The 22,379-nt window shown below is 41.1% G+C and overlaps 1 protein-coding gene across 1 annotated transcript; it reads left to right on the top strand.

Moving 5' to 3' along the window:
• Window positions 1–4,086: 4,086 nt before the first annotated feature.
• SLC10A2 (solute carrier family 10 member 2) lies at window positions 4,087–22,336 on the top strand. Its single transcript, XM_055336164.1, has 6 exons — window positions 4,087–4,547; window positions 11,294–11,412; window positions 15,672–15,760; window positions 16,880–17,055; window positions 19,338–19,495; window positions 22,021–22,336. Exons 1-6 carry the CDS (start codon window positions 4,171–4,173, stop codon window positions 22,146–22,148), a joined length of 1,047 nt encoding a protein of 348 aa, XP_055192139.1. The 5' UTR covers window positions 4,087–4,170; the 3' UTR covers window positions 22,149–22,336.
• Window positions 22,337–22,379: the final 43 nt, after the last annotated feature.

Raw genomic sequence — 22,379 nt, 5'->3', positions numbered from 1 at the left:
CCTGTATTCCATTGCTGTGAGCAAATACCCCATGCAGGAGAAGTCCAAATTCCTCCACACATAACTCAAGAATCTTGAGAATCTGCCCCTGACGGCCCCTCCTTTATCAGTTCCTATCTCTCCCCAGCCTGGCCACTGGGCTTGCATTCTGAAAAGCCAGAAAATTTGCTGATTTTAGGCTTTCCTGCCTTTCATTAATTTTGTTCTCAGCTCTCTCAATATTTAACAAAGTTCCCTTTGAAAAGCCAACCCTGTCTCAGAAATGTGGAGGAAAACAAGGAAAGGTTGTCTGTCCACTTTTTTGTTCTAGTTTTGCCTTGAGCTGGAAGTTTGAAAGGAGGTACAATATGTAGAGATGGTGAAGAGGTGGTGCAAGTGTGGTACCATGGGGAACCAAGGGGATAAAATCTGAGAAGGAAAAGGAGACCAAGGGGCATATCCCACTGTTGCTTCATCTGCTTAATCAGCAGTCCTGCCACTTGAAGAGATATATTACCAGAATCTCACAGTTGCAATGTTGGCTGATATTAAGGGTTTTTTTTTAAGATTTTATTTATTTATTCACGAGACACAGAGAGAGAAGCAGAGACATAGGCAGAGGGAGAAGCAAGAGGCCCTATGTGGGAGTCAATCTCAGAATCCCAGGACCACGCCCTAAGGTGAAGGCAGATGCTCAACCACTGAACCACCCAGGCATCCCAGGAAATAGGTTTTATTAAAGAGAGTATCACCTTGAACTTTGTTTTACAAAATGCCATTGAACAGAAGCCTCCTGAAATGATTGACATACAGCTGGTGCTCAGTGGTCAAGCCTTTGATCCCAATCAGATGAATGGACAGCTAGTCCAGCCCCAGTCTATTCTCCCCAGGGTATTTTGGCCTCAAAGACGGTCAGTGGAGACTCCAAATAATAACTCTGACTGTGGGACTTGCAGGTTCCATAAGAGTTCAGCCCGCAGGAAGGAATGGGAGAGAGGAGTGAGGGAGGTCATCTCACCCAGAGGGAACTATTCAACGGAATCACTCAAATCCCAAATGACTGTTGATCTGAATAGAGCCACAATAGGAAACAGAAAGCCTGTCTTGCCCGTGTGATCTTCAGGGCAAACACTTTGAAAAGCTGTTAAACCTTCACTACTCCAATGTGATACACAGGCACCAAATGGAAGCCTGAGCAGTCAAACTGACCCTCCAGCTGTTTGGTCTCTGCCCAGGAGGCCAGAGGCAGGAACCACCTGCTGGTTTCATAAAGATGGTCTGTACCCAAACCTAGCCCATGGAGGCAGCCGAAAAGATTGAGGAGGATGACAGTGGAAATCAAGTCCCAGCCTCCTGACAGTGCACTCAGGTGCGCATCTGTTCCCTGATTCTGTGTTGCAATTAAAAAGAATGATTTTTACATATTTAGATATTTTCCATTTATCCTGGTCTGATGCCTGAATTTGAATGCGGCTGAAGTTAAGGGTACTAATTAATTGTGAATCACTCCAATACTTGAATATGAGGCCTCTCGAGCCTAATGTGCAAATTTATGTAAAAACAATGTGAAAATTAGAAATGCATTGGCACATTTTTTTAAACCAGAACTGTAGCTTTCTGTCTAGTCGAACAGACTGCTCATTTGCAAGTTGTCTATATGCAAAGCGTTCTGCCCCTGGGAGCCTCAAATCTCCTTAGCAAGTCGTCTGAAATTTGAGAACAGCTTTGTTCTGAACCCACTTTCTACTCTCTTCACTTTCTCTCCTCCGGTTCAGCAGTGTGGAAAAAAGGCTAGGTACAGGTTTCACCTGGCAACCCAGCAGCAAGTCCAGCCCAGAACAGGAAGCCCACCCTGGGAAACAGGCCAGATCCCCCTGACAACCCAAAAGATTCAAGTGACCCTCTTGCAGACCAGCCCTGGGGAAGTGAAAGAGGCTGTCGGTGCATAGGTCCCAGGCTAGCTTTCCCACGACTCTTGGGTGTCTTTTGAGGTTAAAGCACGGCAGCTGCCCTGAAAGCCCTCACCACTTGCGTATGTGTCAGGCCCTCAATTCTGCAGTCCTGTGTGGCCTCGCCGTGGCATCACGGGAAGAGCCAGCACTGACAGGTGCCAAGGTGCAGCAGCAGGGGGAGCATTCGGCTCATCTGCCCTCAGGTGCCTGGCACCTAAGCCAAGAAGTAGGCCAGAGGCCAGTCCCAGAAGATGCTTGCAGGGGGCCAGCAGGGCAGGGCCAAGTCATTCCACATGTAGGAGTGGCAGGGGAGTCCTTATGGGAATTACCTAGCTAATCATTTAGCTGTGGGAGCAGAAAGGGTAGTGACAGAGACAGGAGAATTTCCCAGGAACTGGCCTGCAGCCAGACAGAGCTAATGGCCACCCACCCAGGCCAGCAGAGGCAGTGTGAAGCCCACCAGCTGAAGAGGGGCACTCCTGGAATAGAAGCTGCACCCACGAAGAGTATGAACCATTGTCGCCCCTTAGGGACATTGCTCAATGTTTTCCCAGCAGCTCAATCCCAGGCTAAAGAGACAGCACCCCTAGGCCCCCAGTACCTGGGACATCTGACACAACCGACTTCTTTGCTTGGTGCTCACAGCTCATGTTGACTCAAGTTATGAAAAAGGTAATTCCCTATATTGACTTGCTCTGTAAATGCTATTCTCAGTTGTAACCAGAAAACTCAGTTTCCACCAGCTTTGGTGCCACGGTTGCCTCCCTGATGTAGGTATTCTATGGTCTTGATACTCATAACGTGGTCCCCTAGATCGGCATCGGCACTGCCAACTCTGAGTTGGGTCAGAAATGCAAACATCCTGGGGTCCACCCTAGACTTCCAGAATCAGAATCTGCATAATAACAAGACCCCTAGAGGATTCACGTGTTTTAAGAAGTTCTGTTCTAAGGTTCTTCTAATTTTCACCAAGCCAGACTGAGTTTCAGGAGGTCCAGTTACCAGCTGGGTGACTAAATAAAGACCCTCAAGTCTTCATCTGTAAAATGGGGATGCTCATCCTACTTAATTTAACATGATTAAATTAAACAAATCAGGAATAATTGTCCTATAAAATGAGAATCCTGATCAAAATGCTCAATTTTATTCTTATGCTGCATCTTGACTCAGTAATTGGATTACAGACTCCTGAGAACAGGAACAATCTCTCTTCTACCTTTTTTCTTTTATCCTCCTAACACACCACGTACAGTGTCCTGCCTATAATAAGGTTGACTATTTGATGTTTACAAAACTCAACCTCTCTTGAAACCTCCAGGCACCACCCCCACCACAAATAAAAAATCTGATTTCAATTCCTGACTCCAAGCACAGAGCTCCTGTCACTCTGACCTAATCCTCTGAGGTTCATCCCTCTAAATAATTGTATTGTCTCTATCGAAAAACAGCACTTTGTTACCATGGCGACACACACATAATCGCTTGTGTAATTGTGGATGGCTCTCCTAAGCAGCCCCCTTCCCTCCAGACAACACAGGAAACAGTCTACCCTCCCGCATGTTATTCCCCCATAGGTTTGCCTCAGGACCCTACACAGTTTCTCAAATTTACATAACCTTTGTGAACACTAGAGACCAATAGGAGCAGACTGATTGACACAGTAGGAAGACGATTTGGGGAAGGAAAATTAGAGGTCTGGGTCCCAGGTCAGAGCCTGACACTATTTTGCAATCTAACATGGCACAAGACACCCGACTTTTCAGGACCCAATGCCCCCCTATTCAAAGAGAGGTGAGTGAACAACGTGCTTTTCTACAGCTTAACTCTCTGATGTTCTATCATTTACTGACTTGTTTTTTAAGTGTCACTTAACTGAAATTATTTAACAAACCTTCGCAGCATTAAACATTAACACAGATCTTTTTATATGGCAGGCACGGTTCATTATCATGCCAATAAATGATTAATTACAATTCTCTGACTGAGCCAATAATTTGGCAGTACTTTTATGATTCATAATTTGTGTGTGTTGTAATGTCACCTCTGAAAACTGACAAACTAGCATTTACTGTTTTTTATTGCCTCTCTGAGGTGGCTTTTGAAAGAGACACCAAGTGACACATGGTTAAGAAGGGTTTAAAAGTTTGACGTGGTTGGATTAGGCATTATTTATCTCCCGAGGAGCAGAAGATCGGCACTTTTGTGGACTTCTGTGACTATTTGAGCAACAAATCCAGCAATGAATAATTCAACGGGCTGTGCGGCCAATGCCACAGTTTGCAATGGTGCGTCCTGTGTGGTAACTCAGAATAACTTCAATGACATCCTCAGTGTGGTACTGAGTACTGTCTTAACCATCCTCCTGGCTATGGTGATGTTTTCCATGGGATGCAATGTGGAAATCAAAAAATTCCTAGGACACATAAAGCGGCCATGGGGCATATGCGTTGGCTTCCTCTGTCAATTTGGAATCATGCCCCTCACGGGATTCATCTTGTCAGTGGCCTTTGACATCCTCCCTCTCCAAGCCGTAGTGGTACTCATCATGGGATGCTGTCCTGGAGGAACTGCCTCCAATATCTTGGCCTACTGGGTAGATGGCGACATGGACTTGAGGTAAGATATCTAAGCCTCTGCATACTGCAATCACATTGAATGAATCTTTTCAGAAGCCTATGTCACTGTGATGTCCATCTGATCTGCCACTGATCTAGGCTACAGCTGAAGAATTAAACAGAAGAAAATAAATGCTTTCACTCACCTTCCTGTACAACTGCTTAGCTATTGGAATTTGGGGGTTATATTTTGTATTTGTGTTTTTTAATCTAACTCAGCTAACAGGGAGTTGACTAATCACTGCTTATCTTTGGGAAAAGATTCAAAGTTTTTCAAAAAGAAATTCAAAAAGAAAGAAAGAGAAAAAGAAAGAAAGAAAGAAAGAAAGAAAGAAAGAAAGAAAGAAAGAAAGAAAGAAAGAAAAATTCTTTCTGACCCACATATGTACCTGAGGAAGTTTTCCTCATTGGTATCAGCAACAAAACAAAACAAACCTTTCTTTGTGGTGATGAGAAGCTCTATGAGCAATCATGAAATCAAACTGTTCATTTAACAGTAGAATCTGTGCTGAGATGATGGTCAGCTCTACAAATACAGCTAGATCTTTGAACAAGCTTTTTCCTGGTATAAAGCCTTAGGAAGAATTTGTGTATTTACTTCACTTCTACTGGCATTAAAAGAAAAAAAAAAAACCTGCAACAGCTTTTTTTTTTTAATTATGCTTACCTTACTATAAAATAAACAGAAATGGTTTCTCTGCTTCCCACAGAGTAATCTAAATTGTAATGTTTGCCCAATTCATCCCATGCCAGTCTGAACTAGCAGTGGGAAAAAAAACTGATAGAAATAAGATGACGCATTACTGCGATGAGACTGAGAATTTTAATGCTTTAAGTTGAATAGAAAAATGTCTTTGTCCATACCTTACAATTCCTCATTTCCCGGGAAAGGTATGCATTTCTGCAAAGCAGCCAGGTGTTAATGTAACATATGCTTATTAAACACTGTACAGTAGGCAATCAGCTCTGTTAATCACCAGCTACTATACTCAGAAGAGGGGAGCTTAAGATATAGAAATGTAACCACTGCAAAATGTAAAATTGTACTCCATGTTGATCCAGTGCCTACTGAGCAAGTGGGAGCCTTCCATCTCATCTCAGCTGGTGCTGATCCTCCCAAAGCTTTAGAAGAGCCATACAGACTATGCGTCTGCACTTCACATAGTTTTCACTTAAGGAAATACCATATCCTCCTTGCAATAGATTTTTTTTCCTAAGGAAGGCCTGTAAAGAATGCAGGGTGGCAAGTATTGCTCAGATTTAGTTAATCTGTGAACCACCATATAGCAAAAAGTTCTTTTAGGTTTCAACTTAGTTTGATATGGACATAAGCACACAGAGGTGACAATTCCCAAAGCCAGTACCCTCTAAACTGCGGAGAGGGGCCTGAATTAAATATGGGACTTTGATGTCCGCTGAAGAGCTTTTACCTAATATTTGTAACTTTTCAACAAAATGGAGGTCTTATGCCTCAACATAATGCCATGTATAATCATTTTGTAAGATGGAAAAATATGCATGATGCTGGGTTATTTGGCTGTTGAAACAGATTTCATTCCGCAAGCAAGCTAAAACTGGAGGGACCTAATCTAAAAGCTCCAACTTACACTTCTCTGTGGTTTTAAGGAAAACGTATTTATCTTGAAACAGATGATTATGTAATCCTATCCACCTCATATAACAATTCCTGTAAAAGAAATAAAATATTAAAAAATAAGAACCAGAGTAGAATTTGAAACCCTGGTAGAAAACAGCCAGCTGAATCACTGTATATGAATTGTTCAGCAAGTCAAAATAATCCCTAAATGGGACATATGGCATTGAAATTTTTAATTTTCAATCTAAAAAGTGTGTACTCCACAGATCCCTTTTGTCTTGCAATAACAAAATAACACCAACAGCTCTGGTCCGGCAGTGATGCTAGGAATTCCACCTATCCAGAACTCAAATAAGACCCAGTAGAAGACTACACATCCCAAATACATCCTGCTTAATCTCATAAATGTTCCTTACACAGGACCTTCTTATTCTCCTAATCCTAGAGTTCTATTATGCAATTTCCCAGCACCAAGGATAAGAAATAAGAAGTGGAGTGGGGAATGAGGCACTAGAGGGGCAGGCCTGTGTCCCACAGCAGCAAGTGGCCCAGAAAGCCTGACCTCAAGAGAGAAAACCAAAAATGCCTGCAAAGCAAAGAAGGCAACTCACAAGACACAGCAGCCTCTGTATCATCACTTAATCTACAGCCAAACAGCTCTATAAACACAATGACCCAGAAGACATGGCTGTATTTTGGCAGAGCGAGTAATAATGTTTATCACAATGCTCATAATCATTGAAAGGAGCTAAATTCTGCTACTATATAAGATGATGACATTATGCATTGCATATGTTAAAGGAAAAACTGTTCAAATATTTCTCTAAAGCAAATTTAGAGATTATCACCTGAGCTGTTGGGAAATAGTTCTCCAACACATTCTATTCTTCTGGAGTCAATTCTGTCCTCTAAGAACTTTACCTTCTCCACTTCCACTGGAACTCTAGCAATGGCAGCCAAGATATGATCATTTATACCAACAGGTATCTGTACTGGTAACTAGTAACTAGTTGCTTGAACGGCTACCACACAATGCAAGTAAAACTACTCCGTCTACGTTGACTTTCTTGGATGTGGTTTCTGGGAGAAAAAAATAAATAATTTCCCCCCAAGGACCCTGTCCCCTCCTCACCCCCACTCCTATCTCTCACTCACCACATTATTCCCCCCTCACACCCTTGTGTCCTCCTCTCCCCCTCATCCCCGATTTCCCTCACCCCTTCATTTCCCCCTACATTACCTCATCACTCCTCACCCCTACCATTTCTTCTGAACCTGGGAAGCATTGCATTTTGCAATCTCTAGTGAAAACAAAAACCAGCAAAAAAAATAGCAGACAATTATCCTTAACAAAATTATGGACCTTGCTCATTGAAATACAGCAAGAGATATTTCAACTCCTTCTCAGACCATTCTAGCCTAGAAAATTGTTGCATGAATTTGATTAGTGTACAGGTGTTTTCTCCTGCTCTAGCTATGCAGTGGGCATCCTATGCACAAATGTTTCTGGGAGAAATGAAGGTGACACCTTCAGGTAAATCTGCTGGTGACAGGACCCATAGTTCAAGGGACAAAAGAGATGTCTGTTTCTTTTGTGACTGCTATATTCCCAGAGATCCTCCATTTTCAAAACCTCGTTTCTTAGCAGTGGCCTCAGCCATGCAAGGACTTTTCCTTCTCATTTTCCTTTCCTTGACTTCTTTGGGAAATCCCTGCTCATGCATCCTTTCCTCCACTTCTCTCAGTTCCTTCACTACAATCTATTAGCTGCATTCCCTGTAACTATTTTCTAGTGCTAATAGTTTCTAGATTTTCCTTCCATATCCTTTATTTTCTGGCTAAAGATTGTTGCATTTTTCATCTTCCAGATAAGTTTTCATGGTTTTTTTTTAGCTGTTCAAGATCCCAAACCTCTGGCTTATGACAAATTCAAAGCAGTCTCTCCCATTTAAACCACATAAATGTCCAGCTCCTCTCTACTCTAAGAACTAATCTAACAGTATTGTACTTTCTCTGTTTTTTCTTCTAAGTAACCAAACTTTGTTTCTCTATTTATTTTTGTTTTACTAGCTAGTATTGAGTTGGCACTATTATGAGCCATACTCAATACAAGTACTCCACATAATTCTAAGAGAATTCAAGATAATCCTCTTGAGGCCAGTACTATTATTTTCTGCATTTGACAGATGATAAAATTAAGGCTCAAAACCTTTACCAAGGTCACAGAGGTGGTACATGTCAGAGTCAGAATTTGAATACAGACCCATCCACTTATCCCTATCCAGACTCTTAATCTTTGTTCAACATTGTATCTATTGCTTATCACATCCCCAATTTCTAGCAACACCTGTATACACTTTGTTTGATCCTTTGAATTTGATGTTTCACTTCTAACATGATAAAAGTCTTTGCATTCCTCATCACTGACTTCACCAAATTCCTTAACATTTACTGAATTCTCACTTATTGTTTTTATTTCTAAAAGGAAAAAAAGAAAACAGTTATCCCCAGTGATTAATAGAGCTAACGCCAAAAATTAAAGACAGGAGATTTTTGCTTTTCTTACATATTTCCTCATTCCAATATAAATTCATGATAGTATTTCTATCATTGACATCTATGTTTCTTATAAAATTTCAGATTTCATTCATGTAAAATGATTTTTTTCTTTTGCTAATCTGTTCTCCTACATTGCTCCCCAAAATTATGACTTGTGAATTTTTTAAATATTTTATTTATTTATTCATGAGAGACACAGGTAGAGGGAAAAGAGGGCTCCCTGCAGGGAGTCTTATGCAGGACTCATCCCAGGACCCTGGGATCACAACCTGAGCCAAAGGCAGACACTTAACCACTGAGCCACCCAGGTTCCCCTACCTTTGAAATGTTTTTCATCTCATTTTGAGTGTTTCGATATTGTTCTCATATGAGTTCAAATGGCACCAACTTCTGGCCACCTATTCTCTTGTATCTCTGCAGTGCCTCATGGTCAAGATGGCTTGCTAAAGCTAGACCATTCCCTTCTCCAACTGCTGACTTGTCCTTCCTCATGGTCTTCAGGAAACCGTTCTTGCCAAACCCAAAACCATGACGCAACTTCATAAATTGCCTTAGCGATAACTCAAAATTGAAGCTTTTGCAAAGATGTTTGAAAGAAAAAACAAAGACAGAAACAGACTTCCTTCTAAACATAGTTCTCATAGTTTAAAACAAAAAAATCTCTTGGCCTTCTGTTGGCTATACGATCCAGGTAGTGAGCACCACTCCCTTTGTGCACCCCCTCCTGTTCTCTCCACTCTGGAAAGTACATCGGACATACTAGAATAAAAGTAATTTCATTATGGTGCTAACTAATCCATTCTGATTTATTTTTTAAGTAAAAGATAAAAAAGAGAATGTCAAAGGAAGGGTATTTACAAAGTAAATAGAGTTTACAAAGTCCCATATTTTTTATTATAAGTAGGACTCCTTATGAAAAGTATTATTCTGGTTTAGGATTCCTCCTTAACATCTCTTTTTTGTATCTAAATTAAGTTAACCTGTCACCATAATAGATGGAACTTCTTGAAAACGTTTTATATACATCTCTAGCATTGGTTGGTGTTATACTATTTTAGCTCCACCAGACAAGTATTTTTTTCCTAAAATCTTTAAACACATTTTAAGTGAGGTCATCTCCAGTTTTTAAAAAATGATTATTAAGGAAGTTAAGCCCCCTGATAAATATTGCCAGTTTTTGCCAAAACTGTGCTTAGTTAGATACATTAAAACAAAATTCCTCACCTCCAGCTGTTTTCCTTAGAATTGTGTAGTGTGGTTGTTGGTTTTTGTTAGGGGCAGCGGGGTGAGGGAGGTGAGCACAGATAATGTAATTTCACTTTTTCCTTCAAGTTCACATCTAATACCTTTAAGAAATTATTACTCTGATGGTCTCCATGATACAACTTCTGGAAAAAGAACTTTCAGAAAAATTTCTCCAGTTTCCTGATTCTGTATTTTGCCAGAACACAACACACACACACACACACATACAGACACACATAAAGGCAGACACACACACTATGGCTGGATGGCTAATACAGTAACTGACTTTTAATAAGAGCCTTGCATTATTCTAAGTACTGGACTCGTTGGGTCATTAGTCCTCACAGTCTATGAGGTGGGGACGATCTTATCTTCATTTCACAGATAAGGAAGCTGGCAAAGGGAAATCAAGTAAATTACCCGAAGACTGTAGTACTTATGTAGTACGTGGCCACGCCTGCTTCCAGCCTGGGCAGTGTCTGCCTTTAACATCTGGCCCAGACATTTAACAGCTCAGCTCCCCAGGAGGAGAATGTGCCTCTGTGTATAGGGCCCTTTGACAGGACCAGGAAGACCCACTACCCAAAAACCTCTCTTCCATCCACTGTCATTGCTGAAAATAGCACCATTCCGTATAAATTCCTCCATATCAAAAGCCAAAGATACCCAACCAGATTTGCTCACTAAAATACAGATGCTCTCAGGAGGAATGGTACAAAACCCTGGTTCTTCTGAACACACATTTGGTAAAATTTCTTAGTGGAAATAGAATTCAGGCCTCCCCTGCTTGCTTACATGTCTTCTTTCATTTCTTTAAGTCAGTTTCTATGCCTCAAGCCTTAGGCATTGGGGCAATAATCTGTTTACCTTGGAAAAAGACACTGAGGCTCCCTCTCTTGGACAAGTGTTATCCTCCAAGTTCCCAGGAAGGCCTGTCTCATCTCAGTACAGACAGATGCTGCAAAGCAACTAAAGTTTTGGCTGGTGTAGAGGTGTTTGCTCTTCTCCGATTGGAGGTCCAAAGGGTGGCGTGTCCAAGCACCTTGTAACTTTTTAAATAATGAATTGAAGCAGTTATTAACTATCTTCTTTGATCCTCGAGAACCAAGGGGGAGGGAGGAATGACCTAAGACAAAGTAGAAAAACAAATCCGGATCTCAGCATTTTGCTCAAGGCTGGGACCTATACAAAGATGGGCAAGTGTCTGTGTCCATCCATCAGCCTAGATGCTGCTGCTGTTGCTGGAGCGTCTTTTGTGGGACTTCCTAATCACAAATTGCACCATGAAGCAAGCTTTCCCCCTAGAAAGCCCAGCTGGACGAATCAACCTGCCCATTTCGTTTCAGCATCAGCATGACTACATGCTCCACGCTCCTCGCCCTGGGAATGATGCCGCTGTGCCTCTTTATCTATACCAAAATGTGGGTCGACTCTGGGACGATCGTCATTCCCTTTGATAACATAGGTAAGTCATCCCCCTGCAAGATTTCTGGATATCCCCTCCTATTCTCTGTTCATCATCAGGCCAGGCTCAGTCCTAGCTAGTATTTACCTCTGGCGCCAGCAGGAGCGTTGACCAATCCGGATTTCGTTAAAATCACACCTGCATTTGAATACGGGTTGGTAGAACCTAAATCCCAAACCTTGATCCCAAGGGAAAACCTGCTTTTCCTCCATTGAAATCAGCAGAGAGAGGGGCTGACTTAAGGCACAGCCATCTGGACCTGAGGAAGCCAAGATTGCTGGGGCACAGGGTGCTTTGTCCTTTCTGTAAACCACAGGACAATTAGTTTATGGGAATAGGAGTTTGCTCCCAGATACTCAGATTGAAGAAATAGAGAAAAACAATTTTTCCACTAATGATTTAACATTAGGGCACCTCATAAGCAATCATGAGTGTGACCCTGGGAAACTACCAGATAAAACATAGTGTAGATAACACCCGACTGTGAGCCACATCTTGGTTTAAAAGTTGATTGCCTGGCACAGTCTGTATACTATGCCCCAGAAGTCAGATCTGCTAGTCATGACTCTGTCTCCACTCGTTTTGCTCCCAGATGTTCACACCCACCCCAAAGGGGCTGTGTTTCTGTTTCTGGGACAACAGATAACAGTAGAAAATTAAGTTGTTTGTATAACATGGAATCAGGGCCAAGACAACACGGTTCCTGGCCTTTCCAAACCAGGCATTTCCCACAGAACCGTAGTCACAAAGGATGAGATACAGGTGAGACAGTACATATCGCCAGGTACATGGCATGCTGCATAGTCTTTATTCAGCTGACTTTATTCAGGGCTACCTCAGGAGGTATGGGTGTCCACTGAAGGGAGCTTAGCGTAAGCAAAGCTAGATGGTGACTCAGAAGGATATTTGTAAAGGAATTCTTGTTGGCATGGGAAGCTGGACTGGCTATATCTAAAGTCCCTTCCATCTCTACGAAAGATGCTTCCTGTGATACTAACAGGACTGAGGTCTATACAACTGAATTAGAACAAACACTAATCTGGGACAATCTGTATTAACACACCTTACTCAGTATGGGATTTCTCCACACTAGGTCCTTCTACTGATCTGAGGAACTCTCTCATATCAGATATAATCTCCTGTGAATAAGTTTTAAGGTGACCCTACAGAATCAATCACCTGCTATGCCTCAGGCTCCTTAACTCTCAGTCTGCCCCCTTGGAGGGCACCTTCTTTCAAGCTAAACAATGTAGACTGCTTGAGTAGTGTGCACTGTAGGTCTCTCAAAGAACCTGTCTGTTGAGTAAGGAGTTTAAGTCTGTATTACTTAGTGTTTTAAAAAATAATTTAAGCTTTAAAATATTCTCCTCTAGATGTTCATTCCTGCTTGGAAAACACTCCATGGCCTCATTGAATAATTCTAACTATACCATGAATGACTTAGAGCACATCCTAGTAATAAGTTTTTTTAAAAAAAGAGAACATGAGAAAGAGTAATTAGCACCTGAGTGGAAGCAAAGATCAGGGCAAAAAAGAAAATAGAAAAAAAAGAGAGGGCAGCCCCAGTGGCTCAGCAGTTTAGCACCACCTTCAGCCCAGGGTGTGATCCTAGAGACCGGGGATAGAGCCCTAAGTCAGGCTCCCTGTATGGAGCCTGCTTCTCTCTCTCTCTCTCTCTCTCTCTCTCTCTCTCTCTCTCTCTCTCTCTCTAATAAATAAATTAAAAATCTTTTTAAAAAAAGAAAAAAGAAGAGGAAAATACTTTTGAAAATGTTTAATGAGTTTGAAAAACAAGCTATTAACTTTGCTTCATCACCATTTTGCCCAGGCTTTTTTTCTACCCTAACCTTCCTACTATTGGCTTTTCCTAGTCCTTTAAGAAAACAACCTAATTACTTCACAGGTTGTTCTCACTACTTTTTAGATGAGGAAGCAAAGGCCTGGGTGACTAATTTGTCCTGGATGAGCAGTGAGCTGGAAGTGCCCTCTGGTCTGTGCATCCTCTCCGTGGGCAGGGCTGCAAGCCTAGGCTCCCCACGATGCCTGCCAAACTCTACAGGGGCCACACTCTGGCTGAGCCCTTCCCATGGGGATGTAGGGGTGGAGGAGGGTGGCCACAAGGCTGGGTCAGCTGAAAACAGCTGCAGCAGATTGCTGCCCCAACCCCCGCCCTGACTCTGCCATCTGCTTAAGGGTGTCTAGCACCATGAACTGTGCACCTGCTTCATCACCTAATTCCCATGGCAGCAGCATGAGCTAGACGCAACTCTACCCACCTCACAAATGGGGAAACCAGAGCACAGAGGAGCTGGACAGTTTGCATCATCCCCACAGTCTGTAAGGTTCCACTCTGAGTCCATCTGGCCCCACACCACCATGTGACTGTCCACCTCTCACTTTTATCCACCCTTCTTTCCTCCCATACCTGCTCTGTGAACTCTATTAAAGGCCGATTTAGGGTTCACATCGTGTAACTGCAAGCAGATGATTTCCCATCTGACTGGACAGGCATTTGACACGGGGAGTGGGCAGAGAGTGGGACAAGGGTCAGAGGCACATCAGGAAATCAAGAAGAGGGAAAACAGCCCTGAGAAGGAAAGAGAATCTTTACCCCCACTGAAGAGTCAAGAGTCCTACCACCCCACCTCTCCAGGTGGGAGCCACACACACTGAGTGCGAAGAAGGGCAAAGGGTATTGATGGGTTTCTTTTTTTTTCCCCCCTCTGGTCAACTTCTGACTCTGGAAAAACTGTCTCTGGCCTCATCTGGGTGAGAAAGGAAACACAATTTGGGCAGGTGGTCCTGCCTGCATGCTTATCCTGCAGCCTTGAGCTGCCAGGAAAGGATAAAGACTCATTGGGAGGAGCCCAAACCTGGTGAAGCAGGGTCTCTCCTTTCATGGAGCCAACACATTAAATATATATACATTACCAAAAACCTAACCACACTGACATTCCAAGCCCAGTATTTGCACTTAGATTGAAGCTACCACACTACAATCAATTCATATCAAGAAGGTTTTAATTTAAAGCCTACAGACTTTACACAATTTAGGGAGTGGTCTGGACACCCGGGGGAGGAAGTCTCCTCCCACAGTAGCAGGATATAAGGCTACCCAGAGGAGATTTTTCTGGAGGCTCTTACCAGCACATCTATCAACGACTCTTCCATATCCTGTGTTCCACCATTTTCTCCCCACCCTGTCCTTCCCCCTCCCCCGCCCTTTTTTTTCTCCTGCTATAGGTATTCCTGGCCATTACTTAATCCCTTTGAGTAATTTCTGAGAAAAAATAACTGCTGACCTTTATATTGTCAGGAGGACCAGAAGACTACAAAGAACTTATGTTTTCATCGCTGTTGTGATCATTTTAAATTCATATTTACAGCCCTGGAATCTAGAATCCATTCTCCAGTCCTCATTGAATCTACTCCAACACTAAGCAAAAACCACTCTCAAAATCTCATTATTCAATTCCACTTTCCCCTACTGCTTTAAAAGGATATTTGAAAAAGAAACAGCCCATGAGAAGTTCGAAGCTGTTGGTACTATATTATATAAAAGCAGTGATTGGACCAATGAGTGTTAAGTAACATGAAGAAACAAACCACATGTCATGGGAACAGCAGTAAATTTAACACAGGAAAATTGAAGTATGACTCTTTTATCTGGCTGGGTGAGCACGTTCCTGCAAAGAATTATAATTACTTGAGAGGTCGCCAAATATATTATCTCACAGAAAATTTAAAGCGTGCTTTTTCAACCTCTTCTCTCACCTCTCTGCTATAGATTTGAATAACCGAGCTCGGTCTGAGCCAGAAGTCATTGGCCCATAAAGTGCCTGGAGAATTTTGAACTTTTTGTTTTATTTCTGCTACTGTGAAGTTAACAGGCAGACGTAAAATATCTGGGTAAAACATACACACAAACTTTAAGAAGGTATTTTTCCTAGGACATAAAAACCCAAAGATCAAAGAAGCCAAGATTCTGACAAATTGAAACGAAGAGTGTCAATATAAAGAACTCTAAAAAGGATTTATATCTTCCATATTATCAGTGCTCTGCCAGTAATATCAAATTATTTGCTGGAGTGGGTGAAGGAGGAGAGTTTTGTTGTTGTTTCGCTTGTGTCTGTTTTGTGTGCTCAAGAAGGGAGACCCATCTACTACCTAAGCCTCTTCCAGGCTGCTTACTCTTTTGTCTTCATCTTTCCTGTACTATGTGTGTTCTGCTGATCAAATCCCTCTTCTGTCATTTTTAGGTACATCTTTGGTGGCTCTTGTTGTTCCGGTTTCCATTGGAATATTAGTTAATCACAAATGGCCCCAGAAAGCCAAGATCATACTCAAGGTCAGTGTCCCATGCCATAGGTTGCTAAGTCAAATGCTCCACAGTGTGAGTTGCAATAATAGATCTCTCCAGCCACTAAATTTATTTTCTCATCATATTATAAACCTCCATCAGGGGAGACTTCAAGTGTTAGATATGCCATCCACTCTTCTACAATGCCACCTACAAGGCGGCACCTGACCACCCTTCCTGGCCCCACCTACAGGGAAGAATTCTATCCCTACTTTGAGATTTCAAACTCAAACACCACCTCCTGCTTTTACCCTACCCTGCACTCCCATGGCACGTGGCTCTGATCTCTGTTCTGTGGGTTGGTGTTATAAAATAGACCTAGGTAGCTGTTTTTGAAAACATGTTTCTTTATCTCTGAATCCATATGGCCAGTCCAGTACCTGGCAACTGGTAGGTATCAGTACCCATTAATAATTAGTAATCATGCATTCCCCTTCACCAGCTGTATTTGAGCCAGGTGAGATGGATACAGATAAAAGTGGTATAGATAAAACACACAGATGATGTAAATACCCAGACATTATTACAGATAAAGATATAGATATAGATATAGAGGTACATATACCCCACTGATCAGAAGACAAAATAAGCTAGGTGGTTTTTCTTTGTTCCTTTGGATCCCCCCTCCAAAAAAAAAAAAAAAAAGTTAAAATCTCCACATTTTTTTAGTGTGAAAAGGAAAAAACAGTAATAACAGTGGTTTTGTTTTCATATGCCTTTTTAGCTTTTGTAGACTTTTATATCCCCTTTCTCATTATCATTATAACAAAAAGTGTCTAGGGCAAGATTTTATCCTCAATTACAGATGAAGAAACCAGGACTAAGAGAAGTTGTGTGACTTACCAAAGGAACGAGAGCAGGAGGAATTGAATCTGGAGCTCTTGTTGACTGGGCTTTCTTCCTCTCCAACAGGATAATTTGCAAGCTAGAACATCTTCTTCAGGCTAATGGAGCTCAGACATTGAAGGTTCTGTTATTTTTTAAAAATGAGAACATGGGACAAGCACCAGAGTTTCTGGTGGGCTCACCACAGTCATCAGGAAAGGAAAAGCCAGAGTGGTGACTTTGCTATCACAATGGTTAAGTCCACTTGTATCTTCCCTCCAGGTTGGGTCCATCACGGGGGCAATCCTTATTGTGCTCATAGCTGTCGTCGGAGGAATTCTATACCAGAGTGCCTGGATCATCGCTCCCAAACTGTGGATCATAGGAACACTATTTCCTTTGGCTGGATACTCTCTAGGGTTTTTACTGGCTAGAATATCTGGTCAGTCCTGGCACAGGTATGGTGTTTTGATAAGTCAGACTGGGAAGTTTCTTCTTGTAACAGCTGTTGTATGCGTTTGTTATGGCTGCTGTAGGGAAGGACCCCAGACAATGTGGCTTAAACAACAGAATCTGTTGTCTTACAGTTCTGGAGGTTAGAAGTCCAAACATCAGCATGTCAGCAGAATGGTTCCTTCTGAGGGATGTGAAGGGAGTCTGCCCCTTGGCTTGAAGATGGCTGTTGTCACATTGTCTTTTTTCTATGAATGTCTCGGTGTCCAAATTTCCCCATATTATTTTCAATCATATTGGATGGGGGCCTACCCTAATCACTTTATCTTAACTAACTATATCTGTGATGACCCTATTTCCAAATAAGGTCACATTCTGAGGTCCTGGGGGTTAGGACTTCGGCAGATGCATTTGGGAAGACACAATTCAACCCCTAACAGTTGTAAATACTGATAACAAACTCAAAATCTTTCACCTATAATAACATTCACCCCATTTCTGAATATGTCATGATACAGACTCATTCATTCCTCAATTATACTAGTCCCCTAGGAAGAAAATATTGACCGCCTCTGTGTTGCTCAAATGCTTAGGGACCATTCCCCATACAATGCACATTGAGCTCTTACAGTGTCTCACATTCTTAATCTCCAAGCATAATAACTTCAACAAAAGCACTTAGGCTGGCCTTGTCACACACAGGGGCTCCTCCAGTCAGCAGTAGGATGGACTCATCATCCCAAAGTGCTGACGTTAGAACTGGGTTCAGCAAATGTGAGTCTGGTACCGAGTAAAAACTTTTCCTGTCCTACCAGTGCATCTGAATCCATGGACAGGTGTCAGAGTTGGAGCGTGTATGAGACTGAGAAAGAGATGAGCACCACTGGATAGTGGGGAGTGTTACCTGTCCTCAGGCTGACCTAGCTTGCACTCTGACCTACCACCTCCGGACCTTGGGACCTCAGAACAGGCTTTCACTCTTCCTCTGACTTTACTCATCTGTAGAATGGGGGCAGTAATACCTACCCGATAGATTTTTATCATGATTTAATCAGAAAAACAAAACCCACTTAAAAATAAAGGAACTCTAACAATATTCTATCTTGAGTGTTTTCTCAGCCCCTGCTCTATGCACTGCACTGTTACCAAGGGCATAATTGAAAAGAGTGAAATGAGCCCACTTTGAATTTATGGAACACTAATATAAATGATCCTACTCTTTTCATATCTGTATTTTTTATTTATATATACCTGCTTTAAACATATATGTATTGCTCAATATGCAATTTTATTTATATTAAATATATTACCTTTTTAATAAAGATTATAACATAATATAAATATTATCTTTATATATAAAGATATATATACATATACACACATACACATATATAAAGATACACACAGACATATAATATCTGTATAGATACATAAGGATATATTCCACTGCTCAGGAGGCAAAATAAGCTAGTAACTGTTCTTCGTTTCTCTGGACAAAAAAAAAAGTTATAATCTCTAATTTTTTTTTAATGTGAAAAGGAGAAAACAGTAACAACAGTGCTCTGTTTGCATATGCTTTTTTAACTTTGCAGAACTTTTATCTCTTTTCTCATTATCATAACAATCATAAAGGTGACTAGAGAGGGTACCTGGGTAACTCAGTCAGTTAAGTATCCAACTCTTGGTTTTGTCTCAGGTCATGATTTCAAGGTCCTGGGATGGAACCCAAGTCAGGCTCCCTGCTCTGCTTGTCTCCCACTCTCTCTGCCCCTCTCCAATCTGGCTTTCACACTCTCTCTCTATGTCTCAAATGGATGGATAAATCTTTTTTTTAAGGTGATTAGGGCAATATAGAATATTTATATAGTATATATAGCATATAATGACACATATTAAGAAGTTATATATCTATGTAGTATAAATAAAAGTTTATGTTGAATATATACATTAAAAGCAGATATAAATATATAGACATGTATGTATCTGTTCTCATATCTGCTTTTTTTTGAAAGAGAGCACACACATGCACATGTGCAAGGGGAGGAGAAAGGGAGGGCAGAAGGAGAGGAAGAGAGAGAATCTTAAGCAATTTCCACAGCCAGCACAGAGCCCCATGAGGCTCAGTCTCACGACTATGAAATCATGACCTGAGCCAAAATCAAGAGTCAGACGTTTAACCAACTGAGCCACCCAGGCATCCCACATTATATCTGCTTTCAATGTTATACAATAACAAAGCAAAAAATAATGACAATAAAAGCACAAATCCTTGTAACATGTCTCACAGGTGCCGGACAGTTGCTTTGGAAACAGGGATGCAGAACACTCAGCTGTGCTCCACCATCGTGCAACTCTCTTTCACCCAGGAGGAGCTCAATGTCGTGTTTACCTTCCCACTCATCTACAGCATCTTCCAGCTTGCCTTTGCTGCAATATTCTTAGGAAGTATGGAATAATGCTAATCACGTTGTCACTGATGACGTTCCTCTTTGAGAAATCCTTGAGTTGCTAATATGACATTTTTTTAAATAACCTTTTTGTGGTGGTGAATTATAGAAATTAAATTCCCTTTATGTGATAGCAAAATAAATGGGTGGAAAAGGCCACCTGTAATGTAATCATGACTTCCCAACTGTGGATGAAAACATTGCAATTTTGTCAGAAGTTTTTAGTAAAGATTATTTTTTTATATTTTATATGTTATATATTTACATATATTTTATATTTATGTATTTTATTTATTATTTTTTAATGAAAAGTAATAGAGTTCGAGTCTCTCCACTAACGTTCTTTTTCTAAGTAATTAGGGAGGCATATTAACCTGCTAGGAACATTTTACTGTGTGCCTTTCTACATGCTTCCAGGAACCCCAACTGGTCATTTTTTTTCCAAATCATCATCTTGTTATGCTTTGTAAACATGGGACATTTATCTAAAAAAGAGGTATACAAGGGATATTTATCAGGCTAAGTCATGCTGGAAGACAGATTTTTGTACATATGCATGTGCACATGTATTAAGTAACAGCCATATAATTGGAACAGTTAAAACAAACATGTTCCTTATTTTAGGTATAAGGGATAGCTTGCCTGATTTTTAATTTTACTCCACTGTAGCATATAGCTGGGATCCTTAGCCCCTGCCACCTGCTGGCATTCACCTAGTTAAAGATTTCCTTCATTTTGTTCTCCAAGGACTGATATGTTTAACTTTTATATTTAAACTCTATTTTTTTTCTAAATAAGAAGACTGGTGTCTTAAGCTTCATAGCTCTTTAAGGGAGGTTTTATAGTGAAGGTGAAAGACAAAAATAATGTGATGTTAAGTTATAGAATGCCCAGAGGTCCACTGTTGTTTGGGCTTGATTTTACTTTTTTACTCTGCTCCAATAGGTATTCCACTTGCCTATGGTCACTAATCCTTCTCTGCAGTCCTGTCTTGAACTCTCAAAGCAGAGTTTTCCAGAGAAAATAGACTGGTTGATAGAACACTTAAGTGAATTCACTAGTTGAATAACTAACTCAAAAGGGACTCATAGAAAAGCTGAAGGAATGATGGAAAGGCAGGAACTGGTATTGGTCATACCTTCCCACATTTTTATCAGTAGGAATAAAGATGAGGAAGTCATCTTGGAACATATTTGGAACATATTTTGGTAAAAGGATTAGAGGTCTAAATTTGTTTTGTGGAAAAGGAAAATAAGGAAAGGAGGAATGGGAAGAGACAGAAGGAAGGAGAGAGCAAAGGACAGAAGGAAGGAGAAGCGAAGTAAGGAAGGGAGGGAGGAAGTGAGAGAAAGAAAGAAGGAAAGAAGAAAGAGAATAAACAATTTGGTTCAATAAAATAAGCAGCATGTGTTGGAGAAGTCCCAGATGAAAACAGTTTATAATAAAACAGTTGAGCTGTTTTAATTAACCACAAGCTCAATTCAATAGATTCAATAGTTCAGTAGCTTCAGAATTAACATATCACTAAAAGCTCAGGGACCAACAAAGAGACGTGGATCTTGACATATTAAGATCTTTGAAGCAGGCCACTGTCTCTCTCAGTTGTGTATCATGACAGTTAACACTTCCTGACCACTAACTATTCTTCCAGGGCCGTACAAGTCACCTTACTATTTCATTTAATGTTCACAATCACCCTCTGAGATAGACAATATTACTATATCTATTTTAAGTGTGATATTCCAATAAATAATACTTTCTCTTCCTCTGTTGACTTTGGAACCAGTTGAGAAGTAGAAGAAATATCAGATATTTAGATAACAAAATAGCATTCTTATTACAGATAGAGCTTAATTAGAAAATGTGGCTCAAAATTGTGACCAAATGGGCTTATTAAACCACCCCCTCCACTGCCCCATACATGTGCCCATATACACACACATGCACTGCTCACCTCCCCTCACCAGGGAGTCTTCCCAGGTGAGCTGACCTCAAAAATATGCTGAGAAGCCGCTGCCACCAGGGACTAGTAGCTTCCTAGAAGAGAGGAAGGCTGGTCACAGATCAGCCAAGGTTCCCACTTCGTGGGGAAGGAATGAGTGAAGTCAGGAGAGACGAAGTGTTATTCCAGCCCAGGTCTTCCCACAAAGAGCACTAGACCAGGGTCCAGGACACTGTGCCTTAGCATGTATCATATTTACTGAGTACCACAATAACTGGGACATGGAGGGCACAGAACAGGTGTCCACTACTGTTCTTGGTGAGCACAACCTGTGGGGCTGATGCCTGCAGATGTCATGTGAGCAAGTACCTACCCCCTGTGGTTGTGTGTCAGGTCTTCCTGAGATACAGCCATCCACGGGTGGCTATGGAACTTAAGAATGGGTTCTGCTTTCTCCAACTAGCCTGCAGCCTACAGAAAATGCAGGCTGATTTTGATTCATATATTATAATCACTGTCCAAAGAAAGATTGCAGCTAATTGTTAGGAAACTTCACTAACCTCCTCTGTATTGCTTTCTAGTTTATGTGGCATACAAGAAATGTTATGAAAAAAACAATGCGGAATTTCCAGAGAGCAAAGACAATGAAACGGTCTCTGAGTCATCGCTCTATAAGGTGAATGAAGGATTTCAACCAGATGCAAAGTAGACACGAAGTGGAAAAAGAAGAATTCTAAAGTACATGCTTCCATGATAAGATTTGTTTGTTTTGATGGGATATTTGGCAGGAAAAAGTTAAAGTGAAAATTTAAATTCCAATTGAATCCATATATTGGTTTTGGTACCAACTGACTGGTGGTCCAAATCCTTAATGTGACAAATATTTATATATATATATATATATATATATATATACTGTCTTTGTTTTATATATATATAT

Source organism: Nyctereutes procyonoides, unplaced genomic scaffold, assembly GCF_905146905.1.
Source record: "Nyctereutes procyonoides isolate TBG_1078 unplaced genomic scaffold, NYPRO_anot_genome, whole genome shotgun sequence".
Taxonomy (NCBI): domain Eukaryota; kingdom Metazoa; phylum Chordata; class Mammalia; order Carnivora; family Canidae; genus Nyctereutes; species Nyctereutes procyonoides.
The sequence above is the reverse complement of the archived record's forward strand: the minus strand, read 5'-3'. Positions and strand labels throughout refer to the sequence as shown.

Bases quoted from the DNA above. Each gene is read 5' to 3' on its own strand.
- SLC10A2 (XM_055336164.1), top strand. From the start codon at position 4,171: ATGAATAATTCAACGGGCTGTGCGGCCAATGCCACAGTTTGCAATGGT. The intron at 15,761-16,879 runs GTCAGTGTCCCA...TCTTCCCTCCAG, and splicing joins AAGCCAAGATCATACTCAAG to GTTGGGTCCATCACGGGGGC. The intron at 19,496-22,020 runs GTATGGAATAAT...ATTGCTTTCTAG, and splicing joins TGCTGCAATATTCTTAGGAA to TTTATGTGGCATACAAGAAA.